The 18,550-nt window shown below is 43.1% G+C and overlaps 1 protein-coding gene across 4 annotated transcripts in view; it reads left to right on the top strand.

The window, feature by feature from the left end:
• HST (ARM repeat superfamily protein) overlaps positions 1-18,550 on the top strand; it is a 164,872-nt gene that overhangs the window by 57,781 nt on the left and 88,541 nt on the right. For all 4 annotated transcript variants that reach the window (XM_086526648.1, XM_086526647.1, XM_086526649.1 and 1 more), the window contains exons 8-15: positions 110-181; positions 357-582; positions 980-1,042; positions 1,142-1,402; positions 6,575-6,679; positions 7,197-7,314; positions 7,909-8,078; positions 8,211-8,324. In XM_086526648.1, the coding sequence (XP_086382774.1) occupies positions 110-181; positions 357-582; positions 980-1,042; positions 1,142-1,402; positions 6,575-6,679; positions 7,197-7,314; positions 7,909-8,078; positions 8,211-8,324 (1,129 nt within the window). The remainder of the gene's footprint in view (positions 1-109; positions 182-356; positions 583-979; positions 1,043-1,141; positions 1,403-6,574; positions 6,680-7,196; positions 7,315-7,908; positions 8,079-8,210; positions 8,325-18,550) is intronic.

Genomic DNA, 18,550 nt, shown 5'->3' with positions numbered 1-18,550 from the left:
TTCCAGCTTTAGTTGAGCTCGTTTGCCACAAGGAATGTAATGTGGTTTTTAGACAGCGAGATTGAGCTAGATGGTGGGGCTCATTACATAATAGATTGCTGTGCTGCAGTTGTGGATTCCTGCTTAATGCTGCAGAATTTCGCCTACGATCTTGTGAAATCATGAAGCAAATTGTGTCAAGGTGTCTACACAGCCCTTGGTTCTGATTCACTAAATTTTGTAGCACTCAAAAAACTCCTTCTGTATGTGTGATTGAAATCAAAGTAGGTAGCAGTTTTGGGCTTTTACCTTCTGTAGTGGGCTGCGCTTCCTTTGTCATGGTGTGAGTCAAACGTTCTTTATCTCAAATTTGACAGGAAAAGGCCTTTGGATGAAAGTGCTGCAACATTTGATGCTACTATACGTCGCATTTTTGAAGTCTTGTCTCAAGCGTCGCGAGCACTTCAAAGTGCACCAGCTGCAACCAAGGAGGACGACTCTGAATTCGCAGAATATGTGGCAGAGGCGTTGGTTGCTATAGGATCACAACATCTTCAGTGTTTCGTGGGACTTCAAGAACATATCACTGCATTTCTTCAGCTAGTAAGATTATGATCAGTTGTATTCACTGCTTGTTGTGTTGCGCCAAGTTTGCCTTTCAGACAATATTTCTGTGTTTGTAATCTTGTATTATGCACATCAGCTGTAAATACGATCTCAATGGCTTTTGCTCCTTTTATTGTAACAGTGACAACAACTGTATTAATGTCTTACAAGGTTTTGATAGGGAATTTTCCAGGGGCAATTTAAGGATGTTGGGGTGTGCATACTTACACTTTGACAAGCTAAATGCATGCATCAGTCTCTATTTTGTAATTTCTAATAGTCTGGCATATTTTTGGTTTTCCTGTTCTTAGTTGGGCATAATTTAGAGGCTAGTCAATGCTTAACAATTATGTTTTTGCGCCTATTACTGAAAGTTGCACATCAATTAATCCAGATGCTTGGATTCTTTGAGCACAGAAAGATTGGAGTTCACTATTGGGCTCTGTTATTCTGGTTGGTATGTTTTTGACATCTAAACTTATGTTTGCTTTCTTTTGGGAAAAAGGGAGGGGAGGCACTTTTTTGAATTTTTCCACATTTAATCTCCTGTTTGCAGGCGATATTAAGGGAGATACCGTCAGCTTGTGGTCACAGTAGTGAAAACAAGCCAATAGCTGGGAAGCTTGGTGTAATTGGATCAGTGCCCAAGGACAAGAAGGGTGTTGTAATTTTCTTGTCGGATGAGGTCTATGCAAGCGTTTTACATAATACTTTCAACTGGTATTTTCAAAACAGCTCTAAGGTGGTTGGTGGCATCGGAAGAAGCTTGGAGGAAATTTCAGATGTGAAGGACTATGGAAACTATCGCTCTCGCTTGGTATTCGCTGCATGATGCTTATCTTTACTTTCAAGTGGAAATGCTAATATTAGTCATGGCTTTTCTTTAATTTGGTGCAATTATATGTGCAAAGTGTTGTTAGCTCTAGGGAGTATTCATGGGGGAGTTTATGTCTTTATGTCTTGAGATTGCATTTGTAATCATTTGTGTTGCATTGTAATTTGTGTAGCATATGAATCTAGTGCATTAATACTTTCAAATTGGGTGAGATTGCATTTGTAATCATTTGTGTTGCATTGTAATTTGTGTAGCATATGAATCTAGTGCATCAATACTTCCAAATTGGGTCAGATTGCTTGGGTATGTGATCTTAGTGCATCGAGAGACCTCCTTTAAAGATCAGCGCCGTTTGGGTGTGATGGCTTACTTTGTTATGCCAGAGCTCCGAAACGGGATGAGATGACTATATGACCCTACCCTGAGATTGTGGAACTAAAGAGGTCTAATCGTGGACGATTACTCTTCTTTCAAGGGGGGGATATGTCACAAGTTAGTGACTATGGCACCAGATGGGCTAGGGTTTTAACCTTAAACCCTGACCAACTTGCAGACTATGGGTGAGGGGCCTAAACCCTAATGATAAGACTAGAGAACTTGCAGAATATGGCCTAGGGGCCTAAAACCTAAAAGAAGAAACCAACTCAGATTGCATAATAACTCTTCACGTGACATTCCGTATGGGAATCCCTGAATTTGCGGACCGTTGATGACATGGAAGGTTGTGCGACTTCTGCTTTTTAACTTTTGTGCTGCCAGCTTTTGGTGCTAGTTTTTGAGCTCCAATGCTTTTGGACCAATAGCTTTTCAAGAGGATGCTTTTGGGAGGCCAAGGGCCTTTACATATGTAAAGAGAGGTCTCGCTCTGGTATTCCAGATATGCCGGAAGCAAAACTGAACCGAGAGAGAGAGACGACACGGGGAGTGGCAAAGTTCCACCCCAGAGAGTATTGGCCCCAAACCTTGGCGCCCCTTTCTGTATTTATTTTTATTACTTGAACTCAGTACAATGCCGGTACTCGCGCTTTGCACCTTCACACTGAAGAGTGCCAGAGACTGAGCAGTTTACATGAAAAGCTTGAAACTCAAAAGCAACTGGCTAAAAACAAATGCCCAAAAGCTGCCAGCGCAAAAGCTGAAATCCGTACAGCTCTGCCACATCAGCAGTCAACGTAAAACGAGGAAATCCGTACAGCTCTGCCACGTGTTATTGAAGTGCTTAAAGTTTGTTCAGTATGTTCTTTCCTATTGGCACGTGGTGCCCGTCTTGTGATAGTGGTATCAGAGCATCAGACGTGTGCTATTCTGAAAGCATACGGACCCTACAAAAGAGCAGACAGAGAAAACCGCCGCTTCCAAAGGCTACTAGAATTTTATTTGAAGAATCTTCATGTCTCGACCCCGGACCTATTAGCCACACCCACCCTTACTTCATCGCGCATCGGGCGTTCTCCCGTCTTCATAAGATTATAAGTTGAAATTTCTCGACATCTCTCAGTAGGTGTCTCTTCTTGAGCTGATAACCTTGGAGGTCCAGTGTGATTGCTATGTCTTGGGACTACCATCGCCGCTACAGGAACACAGTTTGTCCAAGAGCTGATGGACCATGCTGTGGTGGGCTACGACCTTATGGAAGGAATCTAACCCTAATTTTCGGTGCAGGTTTCATGATGGAAAGTCAGTCGACTTTTCGAGCTCGACTGATGTCGAGATTGCTTTTTAAGTTTGAATTTTGTTTGAGAATCTGTTGAGAGCTTGTTTGGTGATCTTGTTTGGAATTTTTTTGAAATGGATGGTATCCGTTTTGAACCTGTCTTGGTGCCGTTTTGAATTGTTTTGACTCTAGTTTTAATACTGGTTTCAATGAATGGTGATTTTACTCCCGAGTGGAGTCGTGAAAAATGATGTTGAGAATGCTTGCTCATTCATACTCATGGCCCGGACCCTTATGGTTATTTGCGGGGGGAGTATTGAATGTTTGAAAAGTGCTTTTTTTACTCATGGCCCGGACCCTTGTGGTTATTTACGGGGGGAGTATTGTTGTTGTACACATGGCGTGGACTTGGATTGTTATTTACAGGGGGAGTATTAAGAAGTCTGGCCGGTGGTTACTCTTAGCACCTCCAAATGATGCAGGTTGTGGTTTGGGGGGCGTTTGGTCGTAAAAGGCCTCTATATCTCATGGCGTGGACCTTTTTAGGTTATTTGCGGGAAGAGTGATGAGGGATTCGTTGAACAGCTCATAGCCCGAACCTGGATGGTTATTTGCGGGGGGAGTGTTCATCGACGACTTTATGTTCCTATGTCTTGTAACATGCATATGTGAGCATTTGTGTTGCATTGTGATGTGCCACCCACTTAATATTCATTAGCACTAGCTTTTGGTCCAAGATGCTTTTAGACTTGAAGCTTTTCATATGTACTGCTTTTGGAAGGCCTAGGGCCTATAAATTGAGTGCCAGTGTCTCAATCTCAGGCAGGGATAAGCTTGGGACCGCTGCTGAGACGAGGACCCTTAGACATTGTACTTTGTGAAGCATTATTAATAAAGAAATATTGAAAGAGGCACGACTCTTTGGGGCCAATCTCTCTAGGCACGGAACTACGCCATGCCGTGTCGTCTCTCTCAGTTTTGTTCAGTTCTTTCAATATGCTCACATGTGTTGTGGTAGCTAAGAGCTCCCCGGGAGTGTCCAAGTCTATTACATCGAGTGTATTATGTGATCGCAACTCTTCAAGCTCCTTCTTGAGTAACGCGATTTCCTCATATGGACCGTCACACGTTCCTCAGGTGTGTTTATCTTGCTTTGTTGGGCTGATTGTCACAAGACGGGCACCACGTGCCAATAGAAAAGAATAGACTGAACAGACTTTAAGCACTTCAATAACAATTGAACTGAGAGAGATAGACGACACGGGGAGGCGAAGCTCCACCCTAGAGAGTATTGGCCCCAAACCCTGGCGCCCCTTTCGGTATTTCTTTTTATTACTTGAACTCAGTACAATGCCGATACCCGTGCTCAACACCTTCACACTGAAGAGTGCCATAGACTGAGCCCTCTCCACTTATTTGAAGGCCCTTGGCCTCGAAAAGCAGTTTACATAAAAAGCTTGAAACTCAAAAGCAACTGGCTCAAAAACAGATGCTCAAAAGCTGCCAACGCAAAAGCTGAAATCCGTAAAGCTCTGCCATGTCAGCAGGCCAGCGCAAAATCCGGAAATCCGTACAATCTGCCACGTCAGCAAACCGGCGCAAAATCTGAAAATTCGTACTTCTCTGCCACGCTATCATTTGGTTACACGTGTGTGAGGGTCCAACTTTATTTTAATGCCTTAATGTCCTCTGGGCCCCATCGGACGGGGTCCCAAAAGTTGGTGGAACTTCTTCTTTAAAAATAGGCCACTTAGCAAAACTTTGTAAGTTGGTAAAACTTCTTCTGCTGCTTCTGCTTCTTCACTTAGGGTTTAGGCCCCTCGACTAGGATCTGCAGGTTGGCTCCGTTCTTCAGTGGCTTGACACATCAGCAATTTGTGACATCCCCCCTTCTTGAAAGAAAGTAATCGTCCGTGATTATAGCATATCTGCAGAACAACTCAAGTTAACTAAAAAATTTCCGAGGGTCAATGTGAGGGACAATCAATTTTCTCATTCCAAATTGGAGCTCTTGATTTCCTGGGTCGTTGGCTTCCCAGAAGAATCTCATCCAAGGAGTCTCATTCCAGATTGGAACTTTTGATATCTTGGGTCGTTGACTTTCCAGAAGTAGCTCATCCAATAGGGAGAGCTAACGTGATTTGGGAAAATCCGTACAGGTGCCATGTTAGTAGCGCAAATTGCGAAAGTCCGTACGGCTTGCCATATTATAAGTGGAATTCGCAGGCGTCCGTACAGCTGCCACGCCATTAGCCCTCCATGCCACTTTTAGCTGTGTCCCCTAGGCCCTATCGGACAAGACCCTATAAGATGGAACAACTTTTAAAATAGGTGTCCTTCAATTTTTAGGCCTCTTGGATAGGTTCTGCATGTTGGTACAACTTCTTCTGCATCTTTCAGTAGAATTTTGACCCCTCTTTGTCCGGAGTCCGTCCTTTAGGTCATGCCACGTCTTCACTCTGTGACATACCCTCCTCTTGAAAGAATTGTAATCGCCCTCGATTACGCCTGCAAAACCAACATAAGCCTGAAACCAGTTTAGTAGACGCCGACTCTAAGTACCGATGCACTAGACAACACATATCCAGTACTTGCACAAAGACGACAGCCACTGAACAATCTTAGATGAGAATCATGATCATGGTAACGTATTTAGCAATCACATCCAGATCTCACCGATCTCTCACCAATGTCTTGATTTACCAAATCTTGTTACTATCATATCCACATCACCCCTCAGGTGAGCAAGACCGAAATGTTACAGTCATTTCGTGTTTTAAGCATGTAGTCAAACACGACACACATGAGAGAGCACATATAACAAATTCATAGAAGGAATTCCCATTTCAAAGTACTTCTTTTCATAAAGTTATACAACACAATACTGTCAGCCCGTGAGTACCCGTGAAATCTCAAGAGAAATCAGTGACTTTATTCCATCGGGGTAATCTGTGACAAAGGAGCGGAGTAACTCCCCTCTTATACAGTCCGCACTGCACGAGATTCAACCTGTTGATCATTGGTAACTCTTGGAATATTCGAAGCGAGACCAAAAGCCTCAAGGTAAAGCTCTAAAAGCAATACATCGAGAGATGTCCTGTACGAGAGCTCCCACAAGACTAGAGATTATTAATGCTCTTTATAGAGGGGCTCTCAATAAAATCACAGGTTTCCAATACCCAGGATCGATGAGGATCGATGATGTACTGGATAGGCTACAGGGTTCTACTTGTTTCAATAGAATCGACCTAAAAAGTGGCTATCATCAGATTAGGATCTAGCCAACCATGCTACCCATGCTCTAGCCAACTATGGCTATGACGTGTCAAATGTGGTCAACTGCATTATTTTTACCACTATTGAGTTGTAAAAATTAGCCTTGCACCTCAGCTTTAAAGTCCAAACAATATACCTTGAGTTCCTATTAGGTTTCTATCATGTTTAGTATAAAGTTTTGTACTTGTGCAGAGCTTGACAGTATGCTTTCGTTTGTTTTTCAGCTGGACCTGGTTCGTTTGGTTGCAGTGCAACGACCTTATATATCCGTTATCAAAATTTCAGAAAAAGTAAAAGAAGCATGTGCTAGTGTTGAAGGCTCAACTTTAGTAAGTATTCTCATTTCTAGAAATTTTGACCGTGTTGGAAGTTTCAACTTCACTGATGTGCAGGCTGGGCTACAAATTTGTGCTTTTTTTGCTAGAGGTGTTTATGTTATTACAGACTGCTATTAGTTGACTAAAAAAAAGAGAGGGAGGGGTAAAAATTTTGGAGCTCAGGAAGGAAGGAGATTGCAAAAGAAGAGGCTCCAATAGACTTCAAAATAGTTGGAGACAAATCAAAAGTCATGAGGATAGAAAGGATTTTTGTCTGGCATGGTAGACTGTGAATAGCCAATGAAAGTAAATTGTAGAAAGCTTTGGAAAGCCTGCTTGAAGTCGACATTTTGAACAGAAAAACCCTTCACTTGCAATTCAAAACTGAAAATCCACTGTACTTTTGTTAAAAGCTTATAATGACCTTGTTTTGTTGATATCTTCGATTATTTTTTAAAATTGTGTTAGTTAACAACTTAAACTGTTGTTTTCAATGGGACATTACTGACATGAACAATTCCACACGCAGACTCTGGGAGTTCTAGACAGTGTTCAGAAACTGTTGGAGGCTATAATCTGTGCAATTTTTGGCGGAGAAAACGTTTTGGCGTTAACAGAGGTTTCTTTGCTGCAACGGCCTTTGGAAGGTCTGAAAAATGCTTGTCCTTCAAAGTCATGTGTTTCATGTCTCATCTTGTAATTTTATGTAGGGAAAAGTACCAAAATGCTCCTGAAAGCTTTGGAAATTCTCAAAAATACCTCTGAAATGAAAAAATTCCTCAAAAATGTCCTCGTATTTGGCAAGTTTTGTCCAGAATTCCCAGAACACCCCCTGGCAATCTCAGAAACATCTCTAAAAACATTATTTTGTGCAACTTTTCACAGAAGATTAATTTTCCCCCTATAGAAGAAAATAGAACTAGGATTGGATGAAATAGCTCATTATTTGTAGACATAAACGCCACCATTTTTCAGTTCATTTGTGAATTTTTTTGTCTAAAACACTTAAAGATAGATTTTTAATCCCAAAAAAGAACAAACTATATGAAAATTGAAGCAATTTATCCAAAAATTGGTGCAAGGATAGATTGGGAATTTTTCTAATTTGAGGGGTATTTTAGGATTTTCCAGAAATTTTAGTGGCGTTTTGGTAATTCTCCCTATTTTCATGAAAATTTTTATAAGCAGCTAATGCACTAGCGTTGTAACTGTTTAAAATACGGAGGTGATATTTATTGCAGTACTACTCCGAACTCTTCTGATGGTCAAATGGAGGGGTTCAGCTTTTGTTGAGATTCATGGTCGCCTCTTGGATGCTATGGGCCCTTTCCTGAAAACCTCACCTGATGCAACGTTAGGTGTTCTTAATAAGATTTTTGAACTCCTCATAAGCCTGCCCTTACGCTCCACGGTAAGTAGGAGCAACGCAGGTGCCTTTCTTTGTATCGTCTGGACAGTTCAAAGATCCGCCTTTTTTTTTCCTTTAACTGTTATTAATAGGATGCTGCGGGGGCATAATTTGTTGATAACTTTCAAAATGCAGAGCTTTCAAAAAGATTCCATAGTTATTGAAAGTTCACGCTCTAGGCTCCAAGTCTGCACATCACTATTGCGGATCGCAAAGGCTGCTGACAAGACAGTTTCCGCTCATCTTGAGGTCAGTGATTGCATTCCAAACTCGAATTTATCATTCTTCCCATACCTTACGATAAATACGCGTACTGGTATTAGTACTTAACATACGGGTTGTTACTTATACGCACTCACCAATACACATACATGCGTGTATGCATGCATGTATTTTAGGTTGTAGACATATGTATGTATATATGCATACGTGAGCATGTATGTCAGTGTGTATGCATGCATATTTACATGTATACAACCATGCATCAGTAGACATGTATGTCTATTTGTAATCAATACTTAACGTATTTTTTATATTGGTAGTGATTACCAACAATGTACAACGTTTTTTTTTGTTTTTTTCATAGTGTTTTTATCGTACCTATCCACCTTGCATGGGGGTAGTGGAAAAAAGAAACGTTTCGTGTCTTCTGTCATTGCGTCGTTTGAGGCGTTCCGGTTCGTTTTGTTTCGAAAATGCCAAGACAACACAATATGAAACACATATATTATAGGAAATCTAATATTTAGGAGTCTAGTAGGTGAATTCATCCTATATACATGGTCATACAAGTGGTAAAATATGTTGCACATCATACACAATTTTGAAATTTGAAAATTGCACCAATTTCTTTTGCACCTGAGAAACACACTGTCCCGAGTTTGTTTCGAAATGATTCGTGTTTCATTTTGTTTCAAAGAGATGAAATGCGTTTCACGTGACTCTGCATGGGGTGTCTATCCATGATAATGGTCGTGTGATGATAAACTGTTGTTTAAACCTTTGAGTTGGTCTCCTTAGCTCGCTCCATATTTTCTCTCTAGCTCTAGCTCTTCTAAAGTCTATATTCCTAGAGTTGATCTAGTAGTGGTTGATATCCACATTCACTTCTTTGGCTATAGCTCCTCTAACAGCTTATGGCAGGCTGCCCTCTAGTGAAGGATGAGTCTAATGTGAAATGTTGGACTAGGATGTGAGGTTGTATGTGGAACGTTGAACCAACATATGATTTTATGCATGCTCTACGGAATGTATGCCATGTCTAACCTGTCTTGGATGAATTGTGGGAAGCATGACTGCGTGGTGCTGGTGTCTACTGATTTCTTGTGCTATGTCCATTTTGACAGGTGTAATCTGGGACGACTACTCTTCTTTTCCTTATTGGGTGGGGGTGGGGGGGAGGGGTATTGTGATAATGAGCAACAAATCAATGTCTTCATGACCCATAGTACCCAAAAACCATGATTAAGTGCTAGAAACACACATTTGATGAAACAAAAAGCTGTAGAAAGCCTTCCATTTACTGCTGCAGGTTGTTGCAGAGAATTCTACACTCGGAATTTGGAAAATCGTAAAACATTAGCGCCTCTCAAATGTGCCAAAACCCTTAGAAGGACTCCTAGGTTGTGCAGTTTTGACTCTGATTGGCAGATTTATGAACAAAACATTGTTTGTCAGTCTCAAAATCTCAGTTTCGAGATCACTTGCGTCTTCTCCTCTCTCATGCAATCCCATAGACATGGGTTCCTTCCCTCTTTTACATAGGATCCCACTCTCTCTCAATAAAGTGGCCACTTCTCCTCATACTACCCAACTTGCAGTACATGGCTGCCAACACTATTACCATATTTACATTGCATGATTTAAGAGAGTGTCTCTCCTTAGCCTTGGGATTTACAAACATAAAAACGACTACTGGAATTCTCTCCTACCTGGGTACATATGCAAAAAAAATAACAAAAATTATTGTCCAAACGCCCAACAACGCCCAACCTCCTGAGCTATAAGATAGCTACTCAAGGCCTCTACAAAGAGCAAGAACAAGAAAGATGCAAGAGGGAAGCCTTGTCTGATAGATCTGGTCAATGCACACCTTGGCCTTCTCCCCCCGGCAATCAACACCCGTGAGTATGGGCAGTAAAATTGTGACATCTTTAGGGCATGGCAACTGGCAGGTGATAGAGCTTCCGACTGGACCCGAAACAAAGGTTTCGAATCTTACTACTGCAGCCCGCAAGTCTCGCCGCAAAATGGGGAATGGTATGAACAGTGATGATGTGGTAGTTTTCACACATGGGCAGCTTTTCCTAGGCGCTAGTAAAAAGCATTTGACTTTGGATCTTCTAGGTACAATTATCGAAGCACAACCTTTTTAGGGGTTATCTTAGGCGCACGTTTTTAAGACACTTTTTAAGGCTAAGTGCATATAAATAAGAGGCCATAGTGCCATTGTAAACCAGATGATTGTGCATGGTCGCACATTGTTGTAACACAATTGATCAATTAATAAAGAAATACGGCCAGGGCGCTCGACTTGAGGGCCAGTACTCTCTGGAGCGGAACTCGGCTACTCTCTTGCTATGTACAAAGTGAGTGTGATCTGTTCAGTCTTTTTCAAGTCTTTCAGTTGCAATTTTCTGTGTTTCGATGAGTCATATGATATGACCGGCAGGTGATTACAGTGGTATTAGAGCTCAGCCTCCTTCTTGTTGTTCTCACAAGAGGAATGACCCTTCGCGATGGAGGCATATTCAAATCAAACTCTGACTTTGGTAGAGGCAACAAATGGAACATCACAGAATCCTTCTGCTTCACAGAACCCTCCAGTGCAGTTTCACAAACGCCTCCCGTTTCACAAAATCCTCCCGTTTTCGAGGCTCACGCGACAATTGCTTTTGATTGTGAATAATTGGTGGACCTTGTTCAAGAAGTGTAGAGACCGCAACATGGTCCATAAGCTCTTGAATGGTTGAAATTGGCTTGGACAGACAGTGTACCCGTAGCGGTGATGGTAGTCCAGTGACATAGCAATCACATTGGATGTTCAAGGTTATTAGCTCGAGGGGAGACACTTGATGATAGATGTCGAGAATTTCAAGTTGTAATCTGCTAGGGTTTCTGTGGCGAGCATTTCAGGATACCCCACTCTGCTAGAATTTGCACTCTGAAGGAATATATTGAATGTCATGTAACTTCGAGCAAAAATTTTCTTGAAAGCTTGCCAAGTCCTTGGGATGTGCGGTTTGGTAGCTATAGACATCCACCACTGCATGGCACTGTTTCTGAGAAAGCTGTGGCTCGAAAGATCTTTGATCCTTCAGAGTAGTTCCTCATGGCATAGATCTTTGATTCTTCAGAGTAGTTCCTCATGGCATAGATGTTGTCAAACTGCTGTAGAAACTGCAAAGCTCTCCTTGGATTTTTCTATCCCGAAAAGCGGATTTTTTTTTTTGGTGAAATTTGGAAGCGCCATCTTGCTCTGTCTGCCCTTGGTAGGACCGTTATGCTTTCAGAAAAGCACACGATTGGAGCTCTAGCCTCTGATACTAGTTTAATGAGAGGGCATCACGTGCCATCAGAAAAGAACAGACTGAACAAACTTTTAGCGCTTTAAAAAAACTGAACTGAAAGAGATGCACGGCACATGAGACAGAGTGAAGGAGTTCCACCCCAAGAGAGCAATGGTCCCAAACCCTGGCGCCCCTTTCGGTATTTCTTATATTGCTTCAACTCAGTACAATTGCGGCACACCTGCTTTGCATCTCCTCGTGGGAGCATGCCACAGAGTGACCCCTTGGCACACATTTAAAGGCCCTTTGGCCATGAAAAGCAGGTTACATGAAAAGCATCTGCTCCTAAAAGCATCTGGTCTCCAAAAGCAGCCAGCGCAAATTCAGGAATTTCTGTAAAATTGCTGTGTCAGCAGCCAGCAACACAAATTGCGGAAGTCGGCACAATTTGCCACATCAACAAGTAGTTTATTTTCTTGTCATCCATATTGCTTCCACGTCAACAGTCTTTACGCCAAGTCTACTGAGAGTGTGTGTGGTTGCTTTATTTTTAGGTCCCATTGGACGGGGTTTGACCCATAAGTTGCTTGGGGGTTAGGATTTTTAATCCTAACCCTTCTTTAAAATTTGGGCCACTCGGTGATGATCTATAAGTTGGTAAGCACCTCTTCTTCTCGTGCTTCTGCCAAGGTTTAGGCCCTTTGGCTGGGATCAGCTGTCACAACTTGGTGACGTGGCTGCCCAGTATACACACACACACTCTCTGGCTGCAACAGAAATGCACACGTGGCTGGTTTCCAGCAGGGCTGACGCGTGGCAGGCACCGTACGGACAGGCCTGGATTTGCGGCGCAGATCACAGGATGCAGTGTCAGCAGCGTACGGATAGCAGTGCGGCAGCTTTTGGGGCTTTGTTTTTCTTACGCAATTCAGCCAGTTTTGGCTACGTAATTTACTCTACGCAAGAGGAGAGAGAGGGCTTTTATTTTTAAAAGGCTTTCTTTATTATGGCTTGAGAGAAAGAAAGCCTTTTTGCTTTATTTTAGCTCAAAAGAGCTTGTGAGAGAAAATTCAAAGTGCTTTTATTGGAAAGCTTTTGAGTTTACCAGTTTTTGGGGCTCTGCTTTTAGCATCCCTTCTAACCTTTAAATATGCGGGTAGGCCTCTCATAACTCAGAGCATCTGGACGCAGAGTCTGAGTGTGAGCTCTTGCCTGCACTCTTGTACTTTGAACACGGCGCCAGTCTTTGGGGCCAATATCTCTAGGCACGGAACTCCGCCCGGCCAGTGTCGAATCAATGTGAACTGTTTGAAGTGATTCTCTGTTGTGTCGTGGTAGATTCTCGACTTGGAGTGTCCAAGTCTGTTACAGTGGTATCAGAGCACAACCGATTTCTCTTCTACAAGAAATCCGATCCCAATTTTTTTTCCGTGGCACCTATGGCTTTAGGCAAAGATCAATCGACTCCCTCTGCATCCGGAGATGCCAAAAGGGATCACAACGAAGCTTCAGGCAAGGAATACAGCCCGCCTCGGCCTACTCAGGCGGAGCGTCGAGAGATGGAGCGTCAACGATTGATCGGCGACGCAACAAAGGTGATGCTTAATCTTGCCAAGGACCCGAAAATGGCAAAATATATGAGCAAGACCTCTTTGAAGAAAGTGCAGAGGCAGTGGCAGAAAACCACAGAACCACCCCGAAAACCCGCTCTCAAGAAACCTCCTACTTCCAAGAAGTATACAGAGAAAGAATTAGAAGAGGTGGTCGATGCGCGAATTGCTCAACTTTTTGATGCGTAGAACAAAGCTAAAAAGCACGACAAAAAGCAGAAGAAAGGCGTTGACTTCCCGGGTTATTTGGGTCGTTAGTCGACATTTGAAAAGGCAAAGAAATAGGAGAAGCGTGTTCGATTTGAAGGAGTACCCAGTTCTTCTTCTTCTTCTTCTTGTGATAGTTCTTCTAGCTCATCTGACTTGAGCGAAGAAGACCGAAAAGGCAAGCAAGAAGCAACGCTTCGGAAAAGGCAAGAAAAAGGCAAAGAAGCCTAAATCTCGCCCCGTGAGTGACAGTTCTACAGAGGACTCGTCTACAGACAGTTCAGACTCTGACGACAGCAACTTTTATGCAAAGAAGAAGAATTTTTACAAAGCCAACCAGTATGACTTTCTGGAAGACAAAAGCAAGAAAGTCCGAGAGTTTAAGGAAGGTGGACAATCAATTAAATTTGACACGTTTTCTGGTTATAGAGATGCTTCGAAGGCTTTGTCTTTTGTACAGTAGTTTGACAGCGCTTTCGCGGGAGGGCGTTTCTCAGAGCACTCTAAGATTCGGAGAGCTGCCTCTTACTAAGGGAATGCTCGCACTTGGTGGTCCACGCTTCTATTAAACAAGACTGCGCCAGTTAAATGGCTGAAATTCAAGAGCCTTTTTATTTCTTCTTGGTTGACTCGAGAGTATGAACGCGATATACGAATTGCTTTGAACCATCTTCGGATGACCAAGAAGGATACAGTGGACACTTATTGCGAGAGATTCTGGAGCTCTTTTCTACCCGCCTCTTCATTTAAGAAGATCTCGTTAAAGGAACATATTGAGCGGTTTACCTTGGGTCTTCCTTCAGAGATCCGAGATCGCTGTTTGGAACAAAAGTCAGATCCCATTCAGGAGTTGATGAGTCATGTTTTGCCATTCACTCAGGCACTTTGACCTACCCCACCGATGAGATCATGACACAAAGAGACGAACAGACTTCGACAAATGAAAGTAGAAAGAGGAAGAGCAACCCAGAAAAGAAAGATGCACGACCCAAACTCACTCCTTAGGAGAGAGCTTGCTACATCAAGGAAGGGAAGTGCTTTGGATGCGAGGAAACTGGGCATATCTCCGTGAAGTGCCCTAAAAAGGCATAGAAAGAATAGAACGACAAGGATGACGAGAGGCCTGAGAGTTCGAGAGCAGCTGAGGAACGTGGAGGAAAAGGCAAGATGAAAACAGGACTGGTTCCAGATTGCGTGGGATGGATCCCAGCGCGTTGGACGAGAGTAAAGAACTTTGCCGAGCTTGGGGCAAAGTGAAATACCAAGAAGCCCTGATCTTCTTTGATGGGGGCGCGGCTCGAGATCACTCCCGATCTGATGGGACCACTTGTAGAGGCAGTTATAGCGGCACCCGGCAGGGACGTAGCCATTACACTTGTCATTGGCAAACTTCGGTTGCATTGTCAGGAGTATTTGGGGCATGAGGACTTTTACATAATGTCTTTGGATGTTCTCTTGGGAATTCCTTGGTACCACAAGAACAAGGCCATGGTCGACTATCGGGCAAGGAAAGCGACATTAACCACAGAGAAGGGCAGAACCATTGTACTCCATATAAAACATAAGGGCGAGTCTATCCCTATCGTATCGGCTTCGGCCATTTCTAAATTAATGAAATCCAGTCTCTTTGTCTACTCGATCTTTTTGAAAGAGTTGAGTGATGAGGATAGGACCAATATGTTTGAACTTGATAAAGAACTCCAAGATTTTCTCCACTCTCATGCCGATTGCTTCTCAGAGGGCCTGCCAAGCGAGTTACCACCTGCTCGTCCTGAAGATCATACGATTGATCTGATACCTGGAAGCACGCCACCGAACTGGCCACCTTACCGTGTGAGCCAAGCCCATAACGAAGAGATTATGAATCAAGTGAAAGACCTCTTGGAAAAGGGTCTTGTCCAGCCTAGTACTTCACCGTATTGCTCTCTAGTGTTGAAAGATGAATCTTGGAGAATGTGCATCGATTATAGAGCTCTCAACAAAATCACCATCAAGAACAGATTTCCGATTCCTAGAATCGATGATATACTTGACCGACTTCAGGGATCCTCGTGCTTTAGCAGGATCGACTTGAAAAGTGGATATCATTAGATCCGAATTGCGCCGGGAGATGTCTACAAGACAACCTTTCGGACGACTTCTGGGTTATTTGAGTTTTTGGTGATGCCTTTTAGCTTATCCAATGCTCCTGCGACATTTAACCGGATGATGGACAGGATTTTTCGAGAGTATAGGCTATTTGTTGGCACTTTCTTTGACGACATCATTGTTTTCTCTAAGGATGAGGCAGAACATAGAGATCATCTGCTTAAAGTCTTTCAGGCATTACGAGATCACAAGTTAGTGATTAATGCGAAGAAAAGTGAAATTTTTCTACCAGAGATACACTTTTTGGGACGCATTGTCTCAGCAGCAAGAGTGCAGATGGATCCGGCCAAGATAGACACTGTTCGTGATTGGCCCGATTTGAAGAATGTCCATGAAGTTAGAAGCTTCTTGGGATTGTGTGCGTACTACAGGCGGTTCATTAGAAAGTTTGCAGAGGTTGCTTCCCCTTTGCATATCTTGACACAGAAAGGAGTCCCTTTCTCGTGGGGACCCACAGAGGTGATTGCCTTTCAGACGTTGAAAGAGACATTGACTATGGGACCAGTTTTGACTTTGCCCGACTTGCAGAAGTCATTTGAAGTATATTGTGATGCTTGTGGTCGTAGTCTTGGTGCTGTCTTAATGCAAGAAGGCCATGTCATTGCTTATGAGAGCCGATTGTTCTTAAGGCCGGAATTGACAGCACAGATTTGAGAAAGAGCTTTTGGCGGTTATCCATGCGCTTACTTAGGGGCGACACTACCTACTTGGAGCAGATTTTTCTGTCTTTATAGACCATCAGAGTTTACACTACTTCTTATCATAGAAGCAGCTATCGGAAAAGCAGATGCGGTCGGCGAACATCTTGTCATAGTTTCACTTCCAGATTGTCCATGTTCAGGGAAGAAGAATTTGGTGGTAGATGCTTTGTCTCGGAAGCCGTTGGTTCTGGCTATTTCAGCGATACATTATAGGAGCTTCGAGGATATGGTCGATCAATATGCCACAGATATAGATTTTGCAGACGTTTTCACACAGATACGGGATGGGGAGACAGTAGCTGGATATTCCATTCGGGATGGCCACTTGATGAGGAAAACCATGTTGTGCGTTACACAGCCGTTGAGGGAAAAGGTTATGACCGAATGCCACTGTCCACCTTTTACGGGTCACCGCGGCATTGCTACCACCTTGAAAGGGGTAGAGAGATACTTCTTTTGGCCGAGACTCAAGAAGGATGTGGACGAGTTTGTGCGCAGTTGCTTGGTATGCCAGAAGGTCAAGTTTGACAGGCATAAAGCACAGGGATTGTTACAGCCTTTGCCGATACCCACCCGCCCCTGGGAAAGTATTGCAATGGATTTCATTTTTTCTCTCCCGAGAACACAGAGTGGTCATGATGGTATCTGGACTGTTATTGACAGATTTAGCAAGTAGGCTCATTTTATCCAGTGAAGAAAATAGTCAAGCCGGATCACTTAGCGAGACTGTTTGTGGCGCAGATTTTCAGATTACATGGCATGCCTTAGACGATTGTCTCCGACAGGGACCCCAGATTCACGAGTTTGTTTTGGAAGGCAATTTGGGAGAACATTGGCACGCGGTTGTAGTTCTCGTCATCTTTCCACCCGCAGATTGACGGGCAATCTGAGATTGCGAATTTGGTGGTTTTAGATTTATTGAAGTCTTATATCTCGGATCAGAAGACTCGATGGGAAAAGTATCTACCTTTGGTGGAATTTGCCTACAACAACACGATACACTCTTCGACGGGGAAGGCGCCATTTGAGATTATTGAAGGTGTTGCGAAGGTTCCACCCTTCCTAAGCACGAAAGATAAGATTTTTGAAGCTGATGAGTATACGTGCGACTTAGATACAGCTTTTGCCAAGGTCCGCGAGGCTTTGCAGAAATCTCAAGAACGACAGAAAAAGCATAGCATTGCCATCGTCGCGATTTGAAATTGAAGGAGGATGATTGGGTGCTCTTACGTTTTGAGAAGGCACGCTTGAGAAAGAAGAAGGGAAAGGAGAGGCTTTTTTCAAAGCTTAGTATGAGATACTACGGACCTTTCCAAATCTTTGAAAAGATCAATGATGTCTCCTTTCGACTGAAACTGCTCGACACTTGGAGGATTCACAATTCATTTCATACGAGTCTCTTGAAACCTTTTAAAGGTGATGTGCCTAAAAATGGGGAGCCCAATGAGCAAGCCGACGTGGAAGAAAACGAGGAGATCCTTGTTTCTGAACGGATTTTGGCACATAAGGACACAAAGAATAAGGGTAAAGTAAGAAGGCGGTTCTTGGTTAAATTCAAGAACTATCCTGCATTGGATGCAAAGTGGATGGAGGAGGAGGACCTAGCAGATACTCCTCAGATTGTGAAACTTTACCTTGAAGCTTTTGGTTTAGCATAGTCTATTCCAAATGGAACCCAGAATTCAGGTTGGCCACAGATCTGGTGCAGTGGGATGCACAAGAGGGGAATTACTCCGCTCCTTTGTCAACAGATGCCTCGATTTTAGAATACTAGAGTCATCCATGTCTCTTTGAGCTTTAGGGATACTGAGAGCTGACAGTATGACTTTATGAAATGGAATTCTTGAATATACTGATTTGTTCTTGACTTTTTTTTAAGTGCAGGAACTGATAGATGAAATGACTGCAGCAATTTGGTCTAAATGATCTCGAAGAGACATGGTTGCAATAGGGGTTAGTCAATCGGGCATCGATGAGGTCCTGAGTGGATCTAGATGCGATTGCTAGCTACATTGCCGCTAAATCATGGTCTAAGATCCGAATGAATGTTGAATGTCATGTGATGTGACTGTCGATCGGTATGTGCTAGATGTGTGTTCCTAGTGCGTCGGTACTAACAGTTAGTGTCTGCTAAGACAATTTATGTCTTCTAACTGTTTTGCAAGCGTAATCGAGGGCGATTACAATGCTTTCAAGAGGGGGGTATGTCACAACTTGGTGACGTGGCTGCTCAGTATACACACACACCTCCTCTGGTTGCAACATAAATGCACACGTGGTTGGCTGCCGGCAAGGCTGAC

This window comes from Adiantum capillus-veneris, chromosome 13, assembly GCF_014529385.1.
Source record: "Adiantum capillus-veneris isolate H3 chromosome 13, ASM1452938v2, whole genome shotgun sequence".
In the NCBI taxonomy this organism is placed as follows: domain Eukaryota; kingdom Viridiplantae; phylum Streptophyta; class Polypodiopsida; order Polypodiales; family Pteridaceae; genus Adiantum; species Adiantum capillus-veneris.
The sequence above is the reverse complement of the archived record's forward strand: the minus strand, read 5'-3'. Positions and strand labels throughout refer to the sequence as shown.